This window comes from Neopsephotus bourkii, unplaced genomic scaffold (assembly GCF_033783945.1).
Source record: "Neopsephotus bourkii isolate Nb327-2 ecotype Australia unplaced genomic scaffold, CSIRO-AGI_Nbou_v1 NB_962, whole genome shotgun sequence".
Taxonomy (NCBI): Eukaryota; Metazoa; Chordata; class Aves; order Psittaciformes; family Psittacidae; genus Neopsephotus; species Neopsephotus bourkii.
In genome coordinates this window covers 3,100,036-3,123,673 of record NW_026901456.1, presented here as the reverse complement: position 1 = coordinate 3,123,673, position 23,638 = coordinate 3,100,036, and the positions used below count along the sequence as shown (strand labels likewise).

Here is a 23,638-nt window from a genome sequence, read left to right as displayed (position 1 = left end):
GTCAGAGGGAAAGATAAATATTCCTACCTGATTCACAGCTGAGCTTGTTGCAAGCATATTTTTAGCAACCAAGCAGCTTTCCTGATAGAAGGAATGAAACACAAACGATTACATGAAATTATATATAGAATAGTTACTTCTTTATTTTTTCAGTGAGCAGCCAAGGAGTTCTGAAGCCTGGAGACCCCTCACTGAAGATGTAGCTGCTGCACTTGGGAACTTGCAGTCCTTCATCCATCGTAGCAGATAAAATATTTACAATTTAAAATACATCTATAAAGTCAAACATGAGTTGTTTTTTTTTTAACCTCTCTAAATAAAATTAGATTTCTTGAAGGTTTGGTTTGTTGTTTGGCTATTTTTTTATTTTAGGCTGTTAACACATTAGTGTTTCTTAACAGAAGCATTTCCATTGAGTTCTGTGTCCCAGCTCTTCTCCAAGTATCAGAGGGCTTTTCTACCATGCCAAGTCTTAACAGTACATCATGAAGCTCACCAAGTTATGTTCATCAAATAATGTAAGCAAATTTCATGCAACTTACTTCATCTGGCTTTTTTTTAACCTGAGTTATAGAACAGGGTAAGTCATCTGTATTATTCCCTGAATAATGCAGACAAAGCCAGTAATTTTTTGTAATAAAATAGTCAGTGAACGCTTTTCAATGTTCTGCCTCTTTCGATGTGAATGATGAAAGCATCTGGAGAGAGACAAACAGCAGACCACTTTCTGGCCTAGGATGCCATGTTTTGTTTCACACTCACTGAATGCAAACACCCACGGATCACCACATAGATGAAAGTGCTGTTATTTTTACCTGCTTTAAAAATAACAACATAAACGGCAACAGAACATTGCCATTTCATCCAGGGTGAGAATGAATCAGACTTATGCACTATTTTTTCTCCTTTTCAGTCTGTTTTTAGAGTTGCCACAGTCAAAAGCCTAGGATGCTGAAGGATAACTCCTGGGGTCACTATTATCCTCTCTCCCTCTTTTGCGCACAGAGAGCTAGGAGAATAAATCTGGACCACGGCACCAGTAATTTTCCTGCATCTCTACACTGCTCTACATACTTTGTTTGCAGAGTAAGTCAAGACATTCAAGAGTTAAACCAGAGAAAACACTTGCAGATATACTTGCCTGTGAGCCTGTCAAATTTTATCAGTTTGAGCAGAATTGGACCTACTCATTATCCAGACAGAAGACTCACAAAAAGAAGCTCTGTGCCGTGCTGTGCTTTGAGAAATAGAGTAGATGGAGTACTCTGCCTTTGGGGTAAGGATTAATCCACTGCCATGGGGCTGGACAGACAGATCTCAGCTGCCAGATGCAGCAGAGCATGTCAGTATTTCCAGGGCTGCTTCCTCCCTCACGCTTCAGTCTCTGAGAGCTATGCTGTTCACAGAGACAGCAGAGAGAAAGAAGGGTGAGGGCCAAAATGGCTGTGAGCTTGCAGCATCTGTATGGAAACTCAAGTTCCTCGGCCTCATGTTCTCTGTGGATCCCAAAGCTTTGCCTTCTTCCCACCACAGTCATCTGTTGATTCTATCTCGTACCTAGTGAATAAGCTATTTTTGTACAAAAGGTGGGTTTGAATCTTCTCTGAAAAAGAAGGGAATCAAAGCCAAGCCTACAAACCGCCCATAAGCACTGCAGCCACTATGCAGAAGGTAAATTTTTCAGGGAGAGGAACTGCTGCTGGTGAACTCAATATTGCTGTTAAAAGCTAAACATGTTCATTTGTTCCTGCCAGGTTCTTCTCTGCCCATCTCAGAAACTTTGACCTTTTTCCTTCCTCTCTCTCTGTATATACTGGATATCAATTGATCCCTTAAAGCAGGAAGTGGGCTTCTTCCTTTTCCATGCTCTGAACTGTGGGGTTAATAATTTAAAGAGATCAGCAGGTCAGTTGTTAAAAGTGAACCTGCAGAATAGACTTGGATGCTCAAACATTTAAGTTACAGTGGTACCAGAAATTTAGCTTGATATAAGGCCTTGGTACACCTGATGTTGTATACCTATCCCTAATGGGTAACAGGGAAGATGCAGATAGATTTAAGACAAAAAAAGCAGTTTTCAAGGCACATGGACTTCCACCAAGCCAGATACATCCAACAGTGTTGCACAGTGGTAGGTAGCTTAGCACACAGCTGGGCACAGCTGGAGGAGCTGGATGTGGGCTGCCTTCAGGCAGTTTGCCAGCCGCCTGCACAGCAGCCCTGTGGAAGGGTATATACAACAGCTCCCCATCTTCCACTTGGCTCCAGTCAGTGGAGCCAAGAAAATTAAGACCCAGACTCTCAGAGTATTCACGTGTCTTAACTCCTACGACATGCCTACATAACCTAAGAGAATGGGACGTACACAAATTGCTCAGCATCGTATGGGAAGCATATGGAATTCCAGACTTAACACCAGTTGGCCCAAATTTAGAAAGCAGAGCCTCTTTCTTGGACAATACCCTGAGAAGAGAAGAGGAGACATACTGGGACCAATGGTCCACCCAGTCCACCATCCTCCTGTCTTCACAGCAGCCAAGAGCTCCTAAGAGGAGAAAGGTACAGGGACAGGAAATCACATGATGCCTTCACCTTTGAGGTGAACTGAATGGTTGCATAGTCAGCTTTGTACTTCACAGTCTTCAAGCTTGCAAGATCCTGTCAGGCAATATAACAAATGGAAAAAGAAGCAGAAACAAGGGACTTCCATGGTCCCATTCAGGCCTCATTCCAGCTGTGTGACTACAAGGCTTTAGGCAAATCAGTTCACCTCTCTACACCGCTGTATTCAACCACTAAAACAACAGACACAACCACCTCCTCAAAGAAACAGTGAAATGATTCATCATTAACGCTGGTACAAAGCCTTGAAGAGGCAAAATAGTGCTTGCAGGGAGACATCTCTACTTTAGCAAAGTGCAGGCTTATTTTTAAGGAAATGGAGTCAGCATGGCCTATCATGTGCTTGCCTGAAGCTACACACTTACTGAAGTGCCTTCTGCAGATACTTTCTAACATCTAAATTATGGACATCTAAACAATATCATGAAGATGTACCAAAAAAGCTGTCAGGAATATGTTTTTATAAGGAACCCTCCTTGCCATAAAATAAATGCCAAAATACCACTTGGAGGCTCCGAGATTTACCAGAGAGTTTTTAAAGTTACCTGTGAACTACTCCTGCCCGGTGCAGATGTTCAACTGCCAGGATAAGCTGCCGGATGTATTTGCGTGCTTCATGCTCCTCAAGTCTCTTTTTCTCGTAGATCTTGTGCATCAGGTTGCCACCAGGACACAGCTCCATGACAAGGTAGTAGCTGTTTTCAGTTTCCAGTATATCCAGCAGCTGAGCAATATTGGGGTGGCGGATCATTTGCTGGATCTGCCCTTCCCGTCGCAGATTCTTGGTGACATAGGTGTCTTTCTTGGCTCTTTTCTTGTCAATTACTTTCACTGCCACCTAACATAAAAACAGAGGAGAGAGGGTTCTTAGCAGTCACGCAGATGATTTATTGCTTTAACCTCCTATTAAAAAAAATCAAAAGGATGTCAGTCTCAACTGACACAACCATGGTTTCAGGCACAACTGCCCACGTCACAGACAGAAATAGCTGTTTTTGCAACCCCGCTCACAGTTTCTTTCTTTATTCCCCCGTACGATGACAGACAAAAGTTATTGCAAGGGAACAGGTAACAAAGAAGAGGAAACAATTTCACTATCCATACCCAAACTCTTAGCACACTTAATGCTGGGCATTCATTTAATCTGTTTTCCCAGAAAGTCTTCAGGCTGGCGTTTACAAGTTTTAAGTGTCAGTTTTGGCATTTCCTGACTTTGGATATATGACTTCAGATGATACGCTTCCAGGGCAAGTTTCTTAAACTATAGCCAAGCGTTAGTTTCACATGATTTAACAGAATAAAAACATACTACAAAAGGCAAAATAATTTTGGTACCATTTTCCTGGCACGTCCCCATCCCCCCCCCTTTAACATGTACATGAAAGATGATCCCCTCGTGACTTCTACAAGTAAGCATCTCTGCAAAACTCTGTTTTTCTAATGCAAGTTCTCAGTGGCACACCTGCTCACAGCTGTCCAAGTCAACTGAAGCCTACCACCGAAGTACATAATACAACTACGGAGGCTCTGTACCGCAATCCACAACACAGCACATGCCTATCCAAGTGTTTTCCTTTTCATTGCTGGTGCAGAGCACCACATGAGAACAAAAGGTTGGGACCGGCTAGGATAGCACTCTGTTCTATGCCTAAAGAATCTGGTTCCTTTCATTGTTTTAAAGGATTCACTAAATAGCCGCAATAAAAGTATCTTCCTTTTTCTGCCTCAAATTTATAGACACTTATTTATTTATTTATTGGGATCTCTTATTTAGATTGGGTGCTGCAGACTTCCAGGTCATCTGCACCAGACAAAGGCTTAACAGCTTGTGCCAAGATGAGCAACAAAAGGCATCATGAAATCCTCTTCCCAGGCTCCTCATTTCCTCAGAGCTCTACAACAAAGGAAGTCCTTCACTGCATGCGCTCAGACCCTGCAGCTCACCCATCATTACCCAAGCGACAGCTGCTTGCTTGTCAGGATGAGGGGGGGAAACACGGTGCTTGGTATTCCTGCATGACACTGAATTTTACATGATGTGGAACGATCTTGTTTGCATGGGAACAGGTCCAACGAAACACACAGAAAATGCTGTATCTGCCCCCAGACTGAGGCACAAAGATGCTGTATCTGCATCTTTGCTATCTGTCTTGATTTGGCTTTGGAGGATACCCCACATTACCTTACTGCTACAGTGAGAAGGAATAACAAATGTGGGGAAAACCTCACGAGTTTCATTTATGCTAGTTTTAACACCCAGACAACACAAGAGGCTTTCCTTCATCTCCAGCATATACAACATCCCTCCTCACTGCTGATGAAGTAACTACTCAAAGCAAACTACATCACGGCAGTCCATAGCACTGGGGCTGGTGAGCTTTGCCAACAAGAAGACAAACTTATTCATGAATCACAGAATGGGTGAGGCTGGAAGGGCCGCCAGGAGGACATCTAGTCCAACCTCCCTCCTTAAGCAGGGTCACCTAAAGCACATTACTCAGGATTGTGTCCAGACAGCTCCTGAATATCTCCCAGGAAGGAGACCCCACAACCTTTCTGGCTCCTTCCCACTCACAGTAAAGAAGTTCTTCCTCACATTCAGGTGGAACTGCCCATGTTTTAGTTTATGCCCACTGCCTCTCATCCTACCACCTGGCACGAATTAAGAGAGTCTGGTCCCATCCTCTTCACACCCTCCCTTTGGATACTTATAAACATTGATTAGATCCCCTGAGCCTTCTCTTCTCTAGACTGAACAGACCCAGCTCCATCAGCCTTTCCTCACAGCAGAGATGCTTCAGACCCTTAATCATTCCAGTAGCCCTTCGCTGGACTTGCTCCAGGAGCTCTATGTCTCTCTTGTACGTATCTGGCCACCTTCCCAGCTTGAGAAAGTGCCAAGCATACATGAAGCACTTGACAGTTCCCAGTCCAACTAGCCTTACCTTTAATTTTCATGCAAGCAAAGGAAAGGTTAAATTAGTGAGCATTTTGGTTTTTCTTTGGAGAACAAAAGCCACAAAAAATATGGTCTGGAAATATGGCAACAAAAATAGATCCATACCCTTTGACACGAATGCCTTGAATCAAAGTCAAGTTTTATCAGCAGTGGAATTGAAGAATAAAACTAGAGGAGCTGGGCTTCACAGTCTCTCTAAGAGCCAGAAGTCAGTATTGCTGAGCATGTTATTAGCTGGACAAATTTCTGCTGCTAGCAGATCATTCTGATGAAATACCCTTGATAAAGAACTATGGCTGAACACCACGCAGGAGACGGCTGCCGGGGTGAAGCCCAGAGCAGCATCAGGACCATAAACGCCTGGAAGCTGCATTCCTGACTAGTCATATTAAAGAAAGATCCTTTAGTTGTAAGATAAGACAACAGGTAAATCAGAGCTTAACTTCACCATTTTTGAAAGCCTCAGGTGATTCACCAAGGAAACAGTCTTAAATTAGTATGTTCTTCCATCTAATGAGATGGAACTGAGAAACAAAGGCGTGCATGGGCTGTTTAGACTGCAAATCACAGAAGTTATTCTGGTGATGTCAAACAAATTCATGGGTTACAGAAAGTGAGATGCCAGATTGTTTGCTGGCAGCACAACACTATCTCTGCAAGAACTAAATAAAGATTATATACATATAAATATATACATAAAAGCACTGATATTTTCCACAGCTGCAAGATACAAAACATGAGCTATTAAAAGTATGGAGCAGCAATGTGTTATCCATATTGGTAAGTTATCCTCCCCAATTCATTGACTGAAAAAACGGACATTAATACATGTGTCCACATCTGCTGCCTAGGCTGAGCACAGCTGTGAAGACAGAGGCAGCCACCTGAACGCAGGAGACAGACCGAGCTATGTGACTACTTGATGACTTTTTCACTCCCATGAAGAATTAGTTGTCTATGCCTTAAGAACAACTTTTCTCCTTGATTTTGACAGATACTTGCTCAGGCACCCTACCTATGCCACCTGACACGCAAAGCTGCTTTCAGACCCACCCGTCCCTCCCAGCTACCTTTCCCCCTTCAAGGCCCTTTGCGTCAGGTCCAAAAGATCCACCAGAGCTGACAAAGGTAGAAACAGCAGATCTGTTTCAGCAACAGTTTTTCACATCAGAAAGAGAAGAGTAAAACTATGGCAGATTTTCACCTCCCGCACACGGCAGGAAAATGTAGTGTGATACTTCTTGCTCCTGGGACAGACATGCATGGGACCTTGCATCCTCTCCCAGACCTGTGCTGTAGCTCAGGACACGTAGGAAATATCTCAAGACAGATGGCCCTCCCTCCCCATCTCAGGGACTACTCCAAAAGCCACTGTCTTTAAAAGATCTCTCTATATCTAAACACTGTAGTTGACCCAAACACAGAAGCAGTCTATTAACTTGCATATGGATGTTCTCCATAATACCTTCTAGCTTTTATTCCTCTCTGTGCCTCCCAGGTGTTCTTCCTTACTACTCCTTTCACTTATTCTCCTGTCTTCCTAGTCAATGCCTATTCCTTTGCACTGCAGTTCTTCTTGCTCCTGCGGAATTACTTTGCTTTCCTAAATGAAATGCCCCCCATGGTACAAGGGTCATGGCAAAGGGGTGAGCACTCTCAGGCAGAGCTCCTGTGGGGTTTTCTCACTGCTAGTTTGGGTTTCTTGGGTCTTCCTCTGATTTACACTTTACTGAGGCATACAGAAGAAATCTAGGGATCAAGCTATACTCAATTACTCCAGGGTTGACTTAGCAAAATATCCTTGATTTTGAGTTTATCCAGAGTTCGACCAGGCTAAGCGAGGACTAAATGTGCCCAAATGCATTTAATATACACAACCTCCTGTATGGTGTAGATGTGTGTGCATACACCTGGAAATTTCACTCATGCAGAAGGAAAGAAGCATTCCATAGAGAAAACAGTGTAGATGTTAGATAACCATAAAATAAACACATTTGAACTTTCACAGCCTACTCAAGACACACCAATTATTCAGTTTTGCTCTCCCAAGTTCCAAGAAGGGACTTCATGCCTATCTCCTGATCTGAACATTGGTGGAGAAATAAAAAATAAATGCTAAAGAAAGTAATTACCCTGAATATGTAGCAACCGTGGCACTTGACATTCAATACTGGCTAAACCTTTGCTGTGTCAAGAAACAAACATTTGGGTTGTTCTGTGTTACGAGATGAAAAGATGAGTAATAGGCCATATTTTTGGTTCCCAAGTCCTAGAATTACACAGTTAGAATGAATTACTTTCCTGAAGTTTATGGTGTGACACATCATATGAGCAATTGCTGCTTCTCTTGATTGTCGCACTAAAACAGTTCAGGTTGGGCTAAAGTGAACTGAAGTGGAGGTGAGGCAGGAGTCTTCTCCACATAAGAAGAGATGGTGACAATGCTCACAGAATGAAGCAGCTAAAACATCATCGGCAAATACAGGCACGTGTCATCACCCAAACAAAGGCACATGCTTGACACACACAGGCGGGGGATTTTTGCCAGCTAGTGTTTTAGGAGGGTTTGTGAATCTGCAAGAGAAGGCGGGGGGGGTGGAGCTGACTGGCACCAAACTGCACAAAAACATCATAGCAAGGCCCTGAGAAAAAAGCAAGAAGAGACAGTTTAAAGAACCAGCTATTGCCTGGAGAAAGCTGAGAGTCAGGGTTTCGGTTGCTAGATCACTGCTACATCCAGACAAAACACATTTTGCATCCTCTTTGTGAACAGTCAGGCCTTGACATGGGGAATTGCAGCAAAGCATGGAAGATGGTCACACAAAACCTGAGCCTGCCTCAGCGTAGTGTCCGTATGTCCATGAAATAGGCACATTTCAAGTGGAGCAGCTCCCCAGATTTGTGTCCCAACAGCATGCTGAGCCTCTGGGGCTGGCGATAGCTCTACTGCACAGGCAGGAGGAACCCCCAGGTGGTTCTGCATAGTGGCCACAAGTCAAAGCCATATTCTCCCCATCTCATTCTGCTGGCTATTTATAACCCTGCCAGTCACACCTGGAAAAATCACTGCTCAAGAAGTAGCACTGCTTTTGTCAGTGAAGTGAAGACATGCTCAGTCTTACTCAGAGAGTGTGTTTTTCCTTTGGACCAATCTTCCCCAAGCTGCAAGCTTGGATTATTCAAGCCACGGTTTTGCAGTAAAGGCATCTATCCCTCTACTTAACTTCTGCTGATGAATCTCAAGCTTTGACCAGTTAAGGCACATCATGATTCACTTGAATAAATAGGAAGTAACAACTGTATGACCAGCAGTGACTTCAGTCACACAGTACGTTAGCACTTGGGGAACCCAGGTCCCAGTTGAGCCTCAGGTTTCTTACTTGCCAGATTGGCTGTCTTTGCACAGGCTGCCTCTTGGCAGAAGGATGCACCTCTGGCAGCAAGCCTTCCTGTTTGACAGAAAATGGGTTTTCTCAATGGTCTGTTTGCCATGTCAAAGTCAAGAGGTCTTGAACACCACTTAGGTTAAATGCATGCAACTAGAATAGTTTCAGAGTAATAGCCCCAGCTTAGCAAATAATGTTAATAACATGTTTAACTTTACAGAGAACAGAAGATGGTATGTGGTCTTGCAAAATCAGTATATGACATTTTGAGGACTTTTAAGGAGTTTTCCCCACTTACCCAACCACTTGAATTGTTTCCCTCTGCACAATCTCTCCTAAGTTTAAATAAGAGGAAGGCAGCTCCTGCAGACCTCTGCCAAAAAGAACTTCAGCTGAATTGAGAGGAAACTGGTTTGAATAAGAATCCAGCAACCACTGTGTGATGTGGCCAGGAGACCAACATAGCAAAAGGGAAGCAACTTCAACTGTCAGAGACACTTTTCAGCTATTGGAGGGACAAACACCTCCCTCCTCCCCTCTTTTATTTTTCTGCCTTTTTGTTGTTGTTGTTTTGTCTTTTTTTTTTTTTACTCTTTTTTTTTTGGCCAGAGGCCACTTCTGGCAGACCTGCTGGAGCTGATGCCAAGCCAGGCAGCAGCACCGACCCTCAGCACTGTCCTGGGCCACAGGTCACAGATGCCTAGTACACCCTGACCATTCAGATTAAGTTCAGTCACAGGCTACACAGTGAGCTGGGGGACAATCAATGGGAACTTGTACTTCTGCACTAAACCCACAAAACTTTGCTATCTAGTTTAAGCTTAGCCAGGAGAATGAGACAAAGAGCCAAATGATGTAGATATTTTACAGCCATCATCAGTGCAAGTCCATCTCCGGCATATTTATTATGCCCAAGGCGGCTCATGCAATGAACATTATTTCTTTTCTTCCTTCCATTCAGTGATAGCTGTCTGGCATCACTTGCTTTGTATTTACCACTGTTCTCACCACAAGAATCTGAGCTTAGTTTTCAAAACCAACTGGTAATTTAGGGTGGCCAATTCAAATTATATTAAACAGACCTAACTTTGAAGTCTGCACAATTGTCAGAACAGTCCTGAAAGCAATCCCTCCAAGGGTTTGGGCAACTAACCAGCCAGGCATATAACAAACTGCTTTTCACGTCTAAATCCAAGGACTAGAAAATGCCAACTTCATTCACTGGGTAGTGTTTATTCTTTCCTTCAGCTGCTGCAGCTTAGCAAATTTTAGAGTACAACAAAGGAATATTTTTTTTTATTATGGGAGGTTCCAATATCTTAAGAAATGAAGCACTGAAGAAAAGGATCATCCAAACAAATGCATGCCAGGAATCAATTAACTGTGCACCTTGAGAAAGAACCATACATGTTCCCCTCAGGACAGAGAGAAATCACATATCTCCCGTTTGGACTGCTGGACACGGACAAGTCACGACACCATCACAGAAACACAAACTTAACTTTCATCTTGGGTCTGCACACAGTGAAACTGTAAGAACAGTAATATGCTTGATGTGCGGCATCTGCCACGTTACCGTAGCACCCCGTTCAGAGAACCCATCTGAAGAGGATCCACAGATGGCATTTTTGGAAGGACTCCCTTCGGCTACCCTGCTTGGCTTCCCAGCCCACTACCAAATGTTAGCATCCTATTCACCTTTCAAGAACTGCTTTCAAATAAGACCATAGAGCATTTCTGAAAGTATCACAAGAAAGTAACCTCTTGTTACTGCTTATAGCTTAGCTATTTACCCTAAGAAAGCCAGCAACCATCCAAATCCGCAGCAGTGTGTAACGACAGACTCTCCCACAAGAATAAAGTCAGTCCTGTCTATCACGGAGAGAAAAGGACAACCATTCAGTGATAGCCAATCTGATACCTTCTGTAGTTGTCTTGTATACTTTCTACAAAGGGAATAGGGGGGACAGAGGTTGAGTTAAATGTGTGCATGCATGTGCACACACGTGCGCTGTGAAAAGGCTGTTCACCAGCTATACAATTAGACATGCACTGAGTTTTTATGTTAAACAAACAGTATCAGCTCTTTGCTTCACACTTGAATCGTGAATGATGTTTGGTCTTTGATATCTCGTATCTACTCTTTGTAGGACATCTGAATATATAGGTTTTGTATTTGCTCTGACATTAATAAAATCAGGAATTAAAGAACAGTAGAGAGGAGTCACTTCGATTAAAGTATTCTCTTTCCTTTTGAGTGTCTGACAGTACAAGTTCAGATTCAAGGTAGCTTGAATGAATCAAATTGCCAGGGGATAAAAAGAACATCTAACCATTACCTACAACCCAAAGCAATGCAGAAAAGAATGCAGGAGTACTTTAGATAAGCAAATGAACATAAGCCCTCTTGATGCCACAGCCAACTTAAACATAATCCTTAAAAGCATAAGCAGGATGTATTTGTTAAAGTAAGAAAAAGTATTAATTACACCTGTCCAAGGCACTGGGGTCTATTATTAGATTACTCCATCCAATTCTGGTGCCAGTAATTACAAAATTATGTTAAAAATTTGGAGACAGTTCTGAAAAGCCCTTCAGGAACAGTCTGAGGTCCAAGAACTGTTCTTGCAGTAACGGGCTGAAGCTCAAAATGTTTAACTGGGAGACTTGAGGATTTTCTGCAAGTATCTACACGAGGAAAACATTTCTGATAACAGAAAGTTCTTTAATAAGATTAAAATTAACTTCCTGAAAGGTAAATTGGGTAAATACAGGCTGTATGCACAATCTGGGGTTTTTTCAGGTACCATGAAAGTAATAGAAACACTTACAGAGATGATGCAGATCTTAGATTCCTCCCCCTTTTAAAGGTATGCAAACAGCTCAACAAAACATCGACACTCCTGACTAGAATACTGGGACTTGTATTCTATAGGAAATCAGGCTGGATGACCACTGTGAGCCCTTTGGGCTTCAGTGCCTGTAAATACATGAAGAGTCTCTGGTCCCTGCAGAGAGTGGTGGGGGACAAGGCATGACACAGGAAGATGGGGGTTGACCTAGGCAGGACACTCTGGAAGCTGCCAGCAGTCACATCGAGGGATGTGCATTTTGCCAGCTCTCTCTGACATCTTTGCTGGAGCTCCTCAGTGCAGAAGGCATGAAGTGTCGTAAGGAGCCACACAATTATTGATGCTGCTGCAGACAACCCAACTCACCCACAGCTCTGCTGCCAGCTGTACCGGCACAGTCAAATCAGCATTTCCACGGGGAAACACAAGTTTTCATGTGTTGAGGCACTGGTATTTGTAAGGACATGCTACAGGGTTGCTCCCACTATGCGAAGAGCAATGGCAGACCACAGGAAGGTTTTAAGACTATCAGGGCTTTCTCACGCTCTGCCTTCCATACAGTAAAGTATTCCCCATAGTTCTGTAGTTCTTCCTCTTACTTCAGTCAGGAAGGAGGGAAACAGAGCAGGGATATTCCTCTTCAACATGCTTTTTACTTCACGTCGTATTTATGGGTAACTTCATACCATACTTCACAGGCTATTATCCCTTCCAGGACATACTTCTGCTCCGCTGCTTCCATAAAGCCAGCTGCCACCTTCCCCTCATCTTCTGCTTCAGTTCCTTATCAAACAGCTGAAAGACATATTCTTACCTGCTAGTGCCTCTTCCCCCTGAAATGGCCAGACCCTTAGAGCACAGTGACCAGCAGGAGATGGTTTTGAGGCAAGGGGGGTGCCTCAATTCTGGCCCTACCCAGCCTTCCTGAAAAGAACAACACCCCCCACACCCCCCCGATTGCATTTTTCCTCAGTGCTGTACATCCAAACCAGCAGGATTTGTACAACTCAAGGATGCCACAGGGTCAGAGCACAGCCAGGGAGCCTGGGAAGCAGGAACCTGCATGGCTACATCCGTGGGAAGGAATGCACGGCTTGTCTTGAGGTGGTCATGAAGGGGATCTGTCTCGCCTTTGGTGGAAAGAAATCAATTCCAGTGACCCTTCAGTGCTCTCTTGGTCAGCTAATTAATAGGGTAGCCATAACTGTATCCCTTGAGGGAGAGAAGCAGATTTTTACCTCCCTGGCCTCTAAAGGTATCTATACAAGTCAAGAGAGATTATGCAGAGACTGATGGAAGTAGTGGTGGCAGAAAGCCAGACACAGAGATACATCAGGATGCACTAAAGAGGTTCCAAAAGAAATCCTTGCAAGCTTGTCAAAACCAGCCTCCAGGCTGGAGACATCTCCTGCAAGGAGAAGGAGTGTCTCTGAATGCCTGGGACAGACGGGTTTGTCCTGCCACTGACATGTAGAATGCGCATCAAGTATCACTTTCCAAATATTAGCTGTTTCTCAGAAAAGGGCTTTTTGACCCCCACGTGTAAGGTAAAGACTGACATACCGAAACGCTGCCCAGCACTTAATGTGAAAACCCTTTGAACTCAAGGTATGACCAGCTAACAGGAAAGACATTTTTCAGGGCCTGTCACACAAGCGCATGGGGACCCTGACATGCAATCACTGCAGCAGATGGAAAACCTGTTCAGACCAGCAAGGTCCTTACTTCGCATCAACAGAAATTGATGGCTACTCACAACTTCTCCTGGAGGAGGCCAGCATGACAAACAGAGGTCCTCTTGACCCAGATGTGGCCCTAATAGGGCCTCCTTGTCAGGACAAGAGGCAGCCACTGGAGCCAAGGCATGGCAAGGCACGGTTGATGTCCTGGTTTCAAGCGAACCGTATCCCATCCAGCTGTTTCTGATAAACCAGAACTTGCCTTGCTAATGGTGAAAACTTCTGTCACAGTGAGATGGATGAAGATCTCAGGTTACACGTGGGGAAGCAAAAGCAGAGGAGTGAGATACCAAATGACATTCCTCCAACACCAAGCCCTACAGCAGAAACCTGGCGGCTAACGCCGCTTCCCATTTTCCTGATCATAGCCTTGTAATGTGTTCCATATTAAACAGCCCCCTTGTCTTGTTTTAGAGATCAAATGCATAACTCAGCTTAAAGAAGTGTCCCTGATTTAAAGCACTTCAACACCAATACAGCTTTATGTCTTTAAGGAAGGAAAAAACCCGAAACAAACAAAACCCCAAGAGCCACTGCTTTTGAGACCCAGGTAATATCAACCTTTGTAGCGATTTACAACACAGCACATAAAGCATTTACAACTGTTTGGAGCCAAGAAAAAGGTGTCTCCAATAAACTTTTTATATATAATGTTCTCTCCCTTAGCTCTATGGACACTATTCAGAGAAATAAAATTATTCTTCAAAAAAATGTTTCCATGACAATCTTCCACAACAGGCAGAGAGCAAAGGAACTTTATTATATATAACTTAGCTTTTTTTAGTTCTCTTTGTTGCAGTGATTTTTCTCATAGTGCCAGTAGCACTGTTCTTGCACTGCACGTGAGAAGAGCCCTGCTGAGCCTAGTGTTAAAGGTGCTGGACCTAGAGCTCCGCAGTGCAGTAATGGAGCAAAGCATTGACAGAAAAGGAGATTTTGGTAAGGGCAGCACCAGCTTTCTGTTAATTTTTTGCAGGTGGTCTCACTGCAGGACCATGGTAACTACTTCCAGACCGTTTTCATGAGGATGAGGCTTGACCCCTTCCCCTGCTAGCACCAACACTAAATGCAGATCAACATGTAGGTTCTGCAGTGATTCACTGTTTCAGCTTAGAAAGGGGTTCTAGCATGAGCCCCCGAGTCATGCTTGTGATGGTGGCTTCTCTCTTACTCCAATAAAGCTTCTGGAAAAACCAACCTGGTTCTCTTCATCAGCACAACCTCCATGAGCACACCAAAAACACTGGCACCATGAAGTTCTTACTTTCAAGGAGATCAGCCACCAGACAAACCACTGTGGATGCACAGCAGAAATTGTTTTACAGAGCCAAAGAATGGAGGGGCTTGGGTTTTTTGCTCTTCAACTTATCTAAAAGTAATGACTAAGCCAATCTGGAGGTGAAGTAATGCAAAGCGCTGCTACAGTGCAAGCAGAAGAGTACTTGGGATGGTCTGAATATAGCCAGTTTGTTTTGGTTCAGTTGTATCCCATGCTGCTACGCAAGCACCAACACTGCAATTTTCTGGCTGGTTTCTACTCAGTCATTGGCTCTGGACAACTTTAGATGCTTCTCTATAACCTTGAAGAGTTGTGCAGTCAGCATGTAAACTCTCAGCTCATTTTTACACTGTTCAAATAACACAACAACTTGGATTTTAGGCAGACTGTTACAATTCAGTCACCAAAAGGTTTGTCACACCATCTCACAATTGCTTTCCTTCTGGGGTTATATCCTTGTGAAGAGTAAGAGTTGCTCATTAATAACCTCCATTTTCCCAAATGCAGGACAACAACTCATGAGAGCAATGGTAAAGACATCTGCTGAAATGATGCATGAAGCTATGGGAGCATTCTAGCTCATTGGTGTAAAAGGAGACATGGCAAACTACAAGATGTAGAAGGAAGCTGTGTGTTAATTACCAAGACATTTATAGGTAACACGTGCCTACAAAAGCAGGCATACAGCTTTACATATCATTAAATATGTTAAAAATACAAAACTTACAAGAACAAATACAAGAATCCAGATGTGAGCATGACATAAGAACTACACCTGGTGTAAATTCAACCTAAACACTCAGCTTCCCTCAATCTTGCCTATGCCACTAAAGTGATTACAGTCTGTAAGAAAAGCAGCACATTGCTGACATGCACTGTTAGTGATGTCCTTAAAACTGCTGAATGTAAACTTGAAAGCAGATTATCTCAAGAGGATAAGGAACTGCCACATGTGCATCAATTCATCTCATCACAGAATAAGTTGCTAGCTACAGCTGAAAATATTTAAGCAATCTTCCTGGAAGACAGACTGTGCTAATGAACAGGGTCTCTCGTCTATTAAAGTCTATTACACCAAGTATGCAACACAGAAAAAGGTTGGAGGGAAGAGCGTGGCTTTATAAGAAGTGCCTGATGCAACTGGTTATTCTCCAGACGAACAACTATCAGCAGGTGAAACAAACTGAGTAGGTAGGTGTACATCAGCAGTTTGGATTTATGCTCAAATCCTTGCATACCCATAACACGTTCTGAGGACCGCTGTGCTGACACAGCGATCTTCTGGTCCTCACTGATGGTACTGCAGCCATGACACTGTCCATCATTTTCTGAAGTATCATATCTTAACAAAACCATACGTTTAGTAGCTTCAATAGGAATTATGCATCTGCACACGCACACAAGCCTCTGTGAAAAGAATAGTGTCAAAGCTGTGAAAGAGAACACTTAGTAGCAAGGAAATGTCAAAATTCAGCCTGCAGAAACACCCTCATTTTATTCCCTCAGTGCATATAATTAGAGTGGCACATCATCCAGGTGCAACAGTTGGCAGCTGTTAATAAAAGTGAACACCATCCTGTGAGAAAGCCACCGTGCAGATCTGCAGTAAGCACTTTTCAAAACAAGCTCTTCTGATTAGAAATAAAATGTAAAAATACATAGAGAAACAGGTAAGAAGAGAACTACTCATTAAATACCTGGAGTGAAAGAACAAACACCTCTAGAAAACTGATGTACAAGTGTTACTGGAGAAAGAACATAAAATAACAGGTCAAATTTCAAATTAAAATCCTGTGGCTTTACCCTCTGAGACACTGAAAGCAATGAAGGCATTCTAAGTTTCAGTTTTACCTGCAACCTCCCAAGATCTGGAGCAGAAAAAAGGAAAGGGTTGAACTGAGACACCAGCGACCACCTTAGAAACTCTAGTTTGCAGTGAAACAACTTCCTGGTCCGTTTGGTTGGCAAGATGGTTTGAAAGCAAAAATGACCTCACACATACTCATGGCCCCCAAAACTCGGAAATTAGACAAAGGTAAAGAACTATATCTGAATATGAGGTTTTAAGCCAGTTCTACTACTTGAGCAACCCTAAGTCTTGAGATACGTACAAGGTTGACAATGGCAAGTCCCAGCGCAGAAGCCTTCAAGGGGAAGCCCTCACCAGTGTTGGTTTTCCAAATGAAGAGCAGTGGTGTTACTAGGGGAGGCATGGTTACCAAGGGCATTAATGGGGCAAGATCTCACCTGCTAACACACCCAGAGGCCTTTGGCCACCATGTCTCCATTCCCTGAAGTCTGTGGTGGAAGACACAGTGGATTTACTCAAGACAAAATTAACACCTGGACATGTGATGTGTATATGGCATTGTAACATCTGCTGTTATCTACTGGCACTTTTGTCCATACTTCTCTGTGTCTACTTGCCTATATTCTTTTAAATGCTTGCTGAAAGACAGAAATTGTGCAAAACAAGCCGCTCCAGCCTTTGCTTTGGGTAACAGGTCCTGACAAGCTGAGGTGAGAGCTGCCCCCTCCATCCTAGCAGAAATAGAGGATGGAGCGGTCTACAGTGGTAAAAGCTCTTGGAAAAGTCCTTTAACAAGGTGAAGCCAAGGTACAAAATCTGCACACAGAAACATGCCTGCTGTGCCAGTGTGTAATTCTGTATAACACACACAGCGCAATATCCCACTCGCAGGCAACAGCTGTGCAGGCACCCTTTGGAAACACCTCCTTCCTTCCAAGAGGGCCCATTGGACATGAAAGAGGCATTGCCAGCTCTCTGCAGGGTGGCTGCTCTGCACATGTACCCACCCCAACACTTCCAGGGTGCCCAAATACACTTGTTTTTCTTCTTTTTCTAACCACTTTTATGCAGAAACGCATTCTGAACATGAACTCTTCTGTGAAAAGGCCACTTTTAATATTAATTGCTTTGCCTTCATAGAAGCAGCTGGTATAAATCGTATTTTTAGCAGCTGCTTCCCACTGTTGCAGAAGCCACTTGACTAACTGTAACTAAAAACGTACCTTTTCGCTTAACAATAGCGCTAAATAAAACCACAAACAAATTTTTTGGTGGATGAGAAACCAAATGATGCAACTTGACTCTTTTATCGCAGTGCTAAAGATTACACCTAAAATTAGTTAAATGCAATACCAGTTCGAGTGTGTTTATAACAACTTTGCTCAATGTGTTGCTGATACATTGCACTGCACAACGCTACAGGGAGTTACTTGGACATTTCATTGGGTTCTGTAGCGGGTAACTCTATCTATTCGGTCTGTGAACAGAGCCTCATACCACCCCCACCTCAGTGATAGCAACGTAATCTCAGCTCTCTAAAAATGCAATAAATTATTACCTTGTGGTATCTGCCTTTGCCCGATTCCTGTTGTTTGGCAATTGACCCTTCTGAGCCCCACGCAGAAGGCTTGAAACAATCCTGCAGTATATACACTGTGCACAGGCTCCCAAAGTTAGTTGAATACAGCTAACTCAGCAGGGTTTCAGAGCCACAATTTAAAGCTAAATTGGCTTGCTCTTCATAGAGGAACTGTGTTTCCTTAGGATTAACTATACAGACTGCCTGAGCTGATCTGACAAATCAGTGCTCTACCCAAAAATGTCAGATTATAGGCTACGATATTTATATTCAAAAGCAATGGAAAGAATAATCTGTTCAACATTCTCCTGCACTCAGCTAAAATACACATAATTGCATCAGGCACTACCAAGCGTTTTTCAAGCCCAGAAAATAATAACATGCCTGGCATTATGGCCACATAAACCACAAGAAGTACTGTAAAAGATCTGATTTAAAGTCCAATGCTAAGGACATTCATTGGGAAGGTTTAGAAACCTTACCTCAGCTCACCCTCTCATGCTCAGGTGCTCGTAGGCGCTGCTCCTTCCTGTCCCACATAGGTCACTCAAAATGCACTGTCCATCAAACTGCCCTCGAAGCAGCTGGTGAAGTAACTTGTGTTTGGCCCACAGTATATAACATCTCATGCTCTCTTGAAGACCTTTATAGCTTCTAGCAATTTCAGGGTGAGGTAATGGCAGATTTTTGGCACCCACCCTGCATTGCCTTGATTCTGTACAATGCATTGTGTCAGTGTGATGGATCCAAGCCTAGCTGGGGACTCATTAATCCACGGATTTCATTGCTAAACACACCATTTTCTGAAACAATAATGCGCATTAACTCCTCTGGAGTTGCTAAAGTCTTTGCAAATCAAAACCTGTTTGGGCCCCCCTTACTGAAGCTAGATATTTCAGTGACCGCAAGGGCCCAGGCTGCCAGACATTAGTAGTAAGTCCTCTACTTCACACTATTATGGCAATTTTACTGAAATTTAGGCGATGCCCTTGCTCAACTTGCCCTCACTTTACAAGACAAAAATCAGATCTCTTTTTTTCTTTTCTTGTTTGCTTTCAGAAATACATGCAGGCACTAATCCTGGAATAACAGGCTCATAAAACATCAGCTCAGAAAAATGCAGCAACTACACCGATCCAGCAAGTTGTTCATGGGAGATGGTTTTGTTTCCACGTTTTGCTTTGCTGAACTCCACTAGTGAGTATGTAAGTATACACTCCTGCAGATTAACTTCTCTGCAAACGAGCAGACTGGAAGACTATACACGGCCAATTTCTGGCTCACCACATGGAAGGAGATACAGCGTTCCTCCAGAGACTCTGGAGAAACATGGTGTCACTTACACAAGAGAAGTTTAGGGACAGAGACTGGTAGGGAGAGATGGAAGCAGGTGACTGTCACATGCAGCTATGGATGCCATGTCTCAGACAGCTCCTGGCTTTGGTCACCTGATGTCTGGAAGAGAAGGTCTGTGCTGAGCATCAGTGTCCCCCGGGCTCAGATGCTGGCACTGCTGTACCTGCATCTCCAGCGCGCCGTCTGCTGTTCACCAACATTCCTCAGAAGGCACAAATATAGCTTAAGCAGCTGACCTGGCCCTTCATGTAATACAATGCTCTTGTGGAAGTACTTTGCCACGGCGATAAACCACTTCTAACATAAAATGTCCTCTTCCTACAGAACCTCCTCCCATGACCACGGCTGGTCCCCACTCTCACACCACCTCATGCTTTTGCTCCCAATCCCATTCCCACCCCTGCCAGCTCCAGCCTCCTCTCCGACAGAGGCTTGCAGTCTGAGGGAAAGGCGTCCGAGTAAGCAGATGTTTTTCTTCTGTTCCTCATATCACAGGCAGAGCTCAGTCACCCATGGTGGGCTCCATGTAGGCAGAGCTGCTGGCAGCTGTGAAGCAGAGCCAGTTTGGGCACATTTCAGCTGCCTTTGGCTGGAGGCCATGCGGAAGCTCGGCAGAGGAAGATGCCCAGAAGAGCTGAATGTCCATTAAGCTCTCTGCTCGGGGTGAAATGCTTATGTGGGGTCATGGTGGGATGAAAAGCATTCACCCCTCTGGCTAGAGGGAGGACCCTCGCTTAAGACAGGACCTCACCTGAAGCATATCAGTAATTCCTTGCCTCCTATACATGAACTCAAACTGGTACAAGATCAGGTCAGACAGCTCAGAGCCCATCATGCCTGTTCACAAAGATGGACACAGGGACTCAGCAGGAAGGCAGTGTGATTCTCCTGGAGTTTCTGCTTGTCACTTTGTCACAGTGTGTGTTATTCAAGAGACTGGGAGAAGAAAAGAAAGCAGCAGGCCTGCGAGCTGAGACAGAGGGGCGTGTAGTGGGTCTTTTTATTTTTACCCCTCTTAACAGACTGAGATAAATGTAGCAATCCAAAAACGTGGAGGTGGGAAGGACGTGTGTGTGCATGTGCCTTTTATCAACTGGAGGATCATTGGATGTATCTGTTACCAAGGAGAAGCACACACTTGGTAACAGCGGAGAGCAAAGATGCATTATATTTTTTGCATTCCTAAATGATAATAGTCGCAGACCTTATCGCTTGTCTCATGATGCAATTCAGAGCCCTGTGTTACATTTCACTCTGTGACAAATTTACTGGAATGAAAAAAAGAAAAGCATATCCAAGAGTGCGGGAACGCAAGCTGCCAAGATGCAATCTGAACAGCAGCACACTTAAGAGTGCTGCTGGAGCTGGAGGAAATTACACTGTACTTAGCCCCACTGGTCCAAGAAGCTTTCAGTAACAACGAAGTCCCGCTTCAGGTAGCGCCCTGTTAAGAATCTGACAAAACAGAGGCAGAAGTCATACTGCTCAAACATGAGCAGCACAACTCTTAAGGGAGGTTGACCCTAGCCAGCTTGCCTTGCTCTGCTCACTGCCCAGCCAAGCCCCCACTACTCCTTATGAGGCTGTGACATATCCTGATTGATGGGTAAAGCCTCCACTGAAGGGTTCTGGATAACAAACGAAAAGCAGAGACCCTCCGCGGACTTCTCTTCCCAGCACACCGGGGAAAAAACCCCACCCATAGTGCATCTCCTATCTTTTGCTGTGCAGTGGTATCAACAACTTCTGATGACCGAGCTGTACCCCCTCCTGCAGACACATGCAGCAGCATTTCCCATCGCTCCCATGAGCGAGAAGTACCTGTGTATAGCTGTGTACACACGCGACATACCGCGCCTGGGCTGCGCACCGCGCCTGGTTCTCAACGATACAAGTCTCACCATTAAAAACACACTTCTGACCGAAAATAAAAGACAAACAAGGAAGAAAAAGGAAAAAAAAAAAAAAAGAAAAAAAGAAAGAAAAAAGGGAAGGTCAAGGCAGCCGAAGTATTCCAAGAGGAAAGCAGAATTACAGCCACCGAAATCTCAGTAACCGAAGGGGAAGCGCCGTTTTCACGCCCGCAGCGTGCGCGGGGAAGTTGAGGGGAGCCCCGACTCCTCCGGGGGGCACAGACCCACACACCCATCTCGCACCACCATCCTTCCAACACTACCCCCCCGGGGTGCGGGCAGCCACCCGAGGAGTCCCCGGCCCGGGCGCGGTACCTTCTCTCCGGTGAGCACATGCAGCCCCTCCCGGACCTTGGCGAAGGAGCCCTCTCCCAGCTTCCTGCCGATCAGGTAGTTGCCGACCCTCTTGGTGTGCTGGAAGTCCCGGAGCCGCTCCCTCGGCGCTGCCGCGCTCAGCCAGGCGGCCAGGAAACTGCCCTCCGCTCCCGCCGCCGCCTTCCGCGCCTCCCCGCCGCCGCCGCTGCCCGCCACCGCCGGCGGCTCGCTCAGGAGCCCGTCGCCCGCCGCCGCCGGCATGCCCGGTGCTGCCGCTGCCGCTGCTGCTGCTGCTGCTGCTGCTGCCGCTGCCGCCGCTGCTGCTGCCGCTCCTGCCGCTGCCGCGCCGCCTGCCCCGCGGGGCGGTCACCGGGCGGGCAAGAAAGTTGCTCTGGGGAAACCGCCGCTGGCCCGGCGGCGGCGGAGGGGCCGGGGGGCGGAGCGGGACTGGCGGGGGGCCGGGGCTGGGGCGAGCCGGCGGCGCGGTGCCCCGGGCTGCCGCCCCTCATTGGATCCAGCGCCTCCCCTCCTCCTTCCTCTCCTCCTCCTGCCGCCGCTCTGCCCCGCGCCGGCAGCGGTTGCAGGCGTGAGGCTGCCGCGCCGAGCGGGGAGGAGGGGACCGAAGGAGGGAGGGAGGAAGGGAGGGAAGGGCTGGCGGAGGGAGGGGAAACGGGCTCATTCAGTTTGAATTTGCGGTAATTTAATCCGCTCTCACGCGGTGGGAGCAGATGCGATCCAAGCCCGGCAACCTGGGTGTTTTCAAACCCGCCTGGCCCCTCCTTGTACCCCAAACCGGGTCGGCAATGCATCCCTCTCTGAAATTAAACCAGGGGTCCAGACTCCCTGGCAGCGCCGTGACTCGGTCTGCTCGGTGTGGTTCTGTTTATTGCTGCCAGAGAGTATCTTTTGTGCTGCTTTTCCCCACCTTCCTTCCCAAGCGCGCCTGACTCTTTCTCACACCCGTGTCGGGAAACGTGCTATTGCGAACAGATCGTGACTGCCTCTCCCCCTGCTCCGACGGGATCCGCTTCCTCCTCGCCCCCCGCGGGTTCACCACCGGCTTCTCCGGCTTATCCCTCCCGGCATTCGGATCTTCTCTCCCACCGTCCTCCTCCTGTTTTGCAGTGCGGGGGTCCTGGCAGAGCTTCTCCCTCCCTACCCCCTGCAGTCTGCATCGGCCGGGCCCGCTGGATCGGGAGAAGGGAGGCGATCTGGGCGCCCATCCGCCGCAGGGTCAGTCATTTCCCCATAGATCTTCCCCACCCCGGGAAGAGGGAGAAGAAAGGAGCAGATTGCCATTTTCACTGGCCAGCCCCCTTTCCGGAGGCTTCACTGGCAAAAAGGAGGAGCTCAGGGAGGGAGAGCAGGATGGGAGGTGAGACAGAGGCGGGAGGGACACCCTGCATCTAGTTGCCGATGGCCAGGGATGCTCTACCCTGCTTCGGTTTCCAATGACCAGTGATGGTAGCAACCCTAAGCTCGTGCGTTGGAAGGTCTAATAGAACAGTTAATTCATTGAAACGCCTCATGGCTCATCAGGATTTTAATCTACAACCTATCTTTGGCGTGGCATCAGCAAGAAAGTAATCAAGGACCCCTATTGATCTTCAACCTTAATCTGCGTGGTTTTAGTGTTGCCCATGTAGGTGCATCAGGTAGTAGTTTGGGGCGAGGGGGGGGGGAGGGGAGGGAGGGGAGAAGAAATCACGCGTACTCTAACAGATGAGAGCTATGTCAGCAAAACCTCCCCGAACGATGCGGTTGTACCTGATCAAAACCGGCTCAGAGCTTTGCTGCAATCACACTCCCGCCCCATGTGAAGCTGGTT

The 23,638-nt window shown here is 45.7% G+C and overlaps 1 protein-coding gene across 2 annotated transcripts in view; it reads right to left on the bottom strand.

The window, feature by feature from the left end:
- HUNK (hormonally up-regulated Neu-associated kinase) overlaps positions 1 to 22,071 on the bottom strand; it is a 56,927-nt gene extending 34,856 nt beyond the window's left edge. For both annotated transcript variants that reach the window (XM_061359082.1, XM_061359083.1), the window contains exons 1-2: positions 21,811 to 22,071; positions 3,168 to 3,460 (exon numbers count right to left, since the gene is read on the bottom strand). In XM_061359082.1, coding sequence (XP_061215066.1) covers positions 3,168 to 3,460; positions 21,811 to 22,071 — 554 coding nt within the window. The remainder of the gene's footprint in view (positions 1 to 3,167; positions 3,461 to 21,810) is intronic.
- Between the last annotated feature and the right edge of the window lie 1,567 nt (positions 22,072 to 23,638).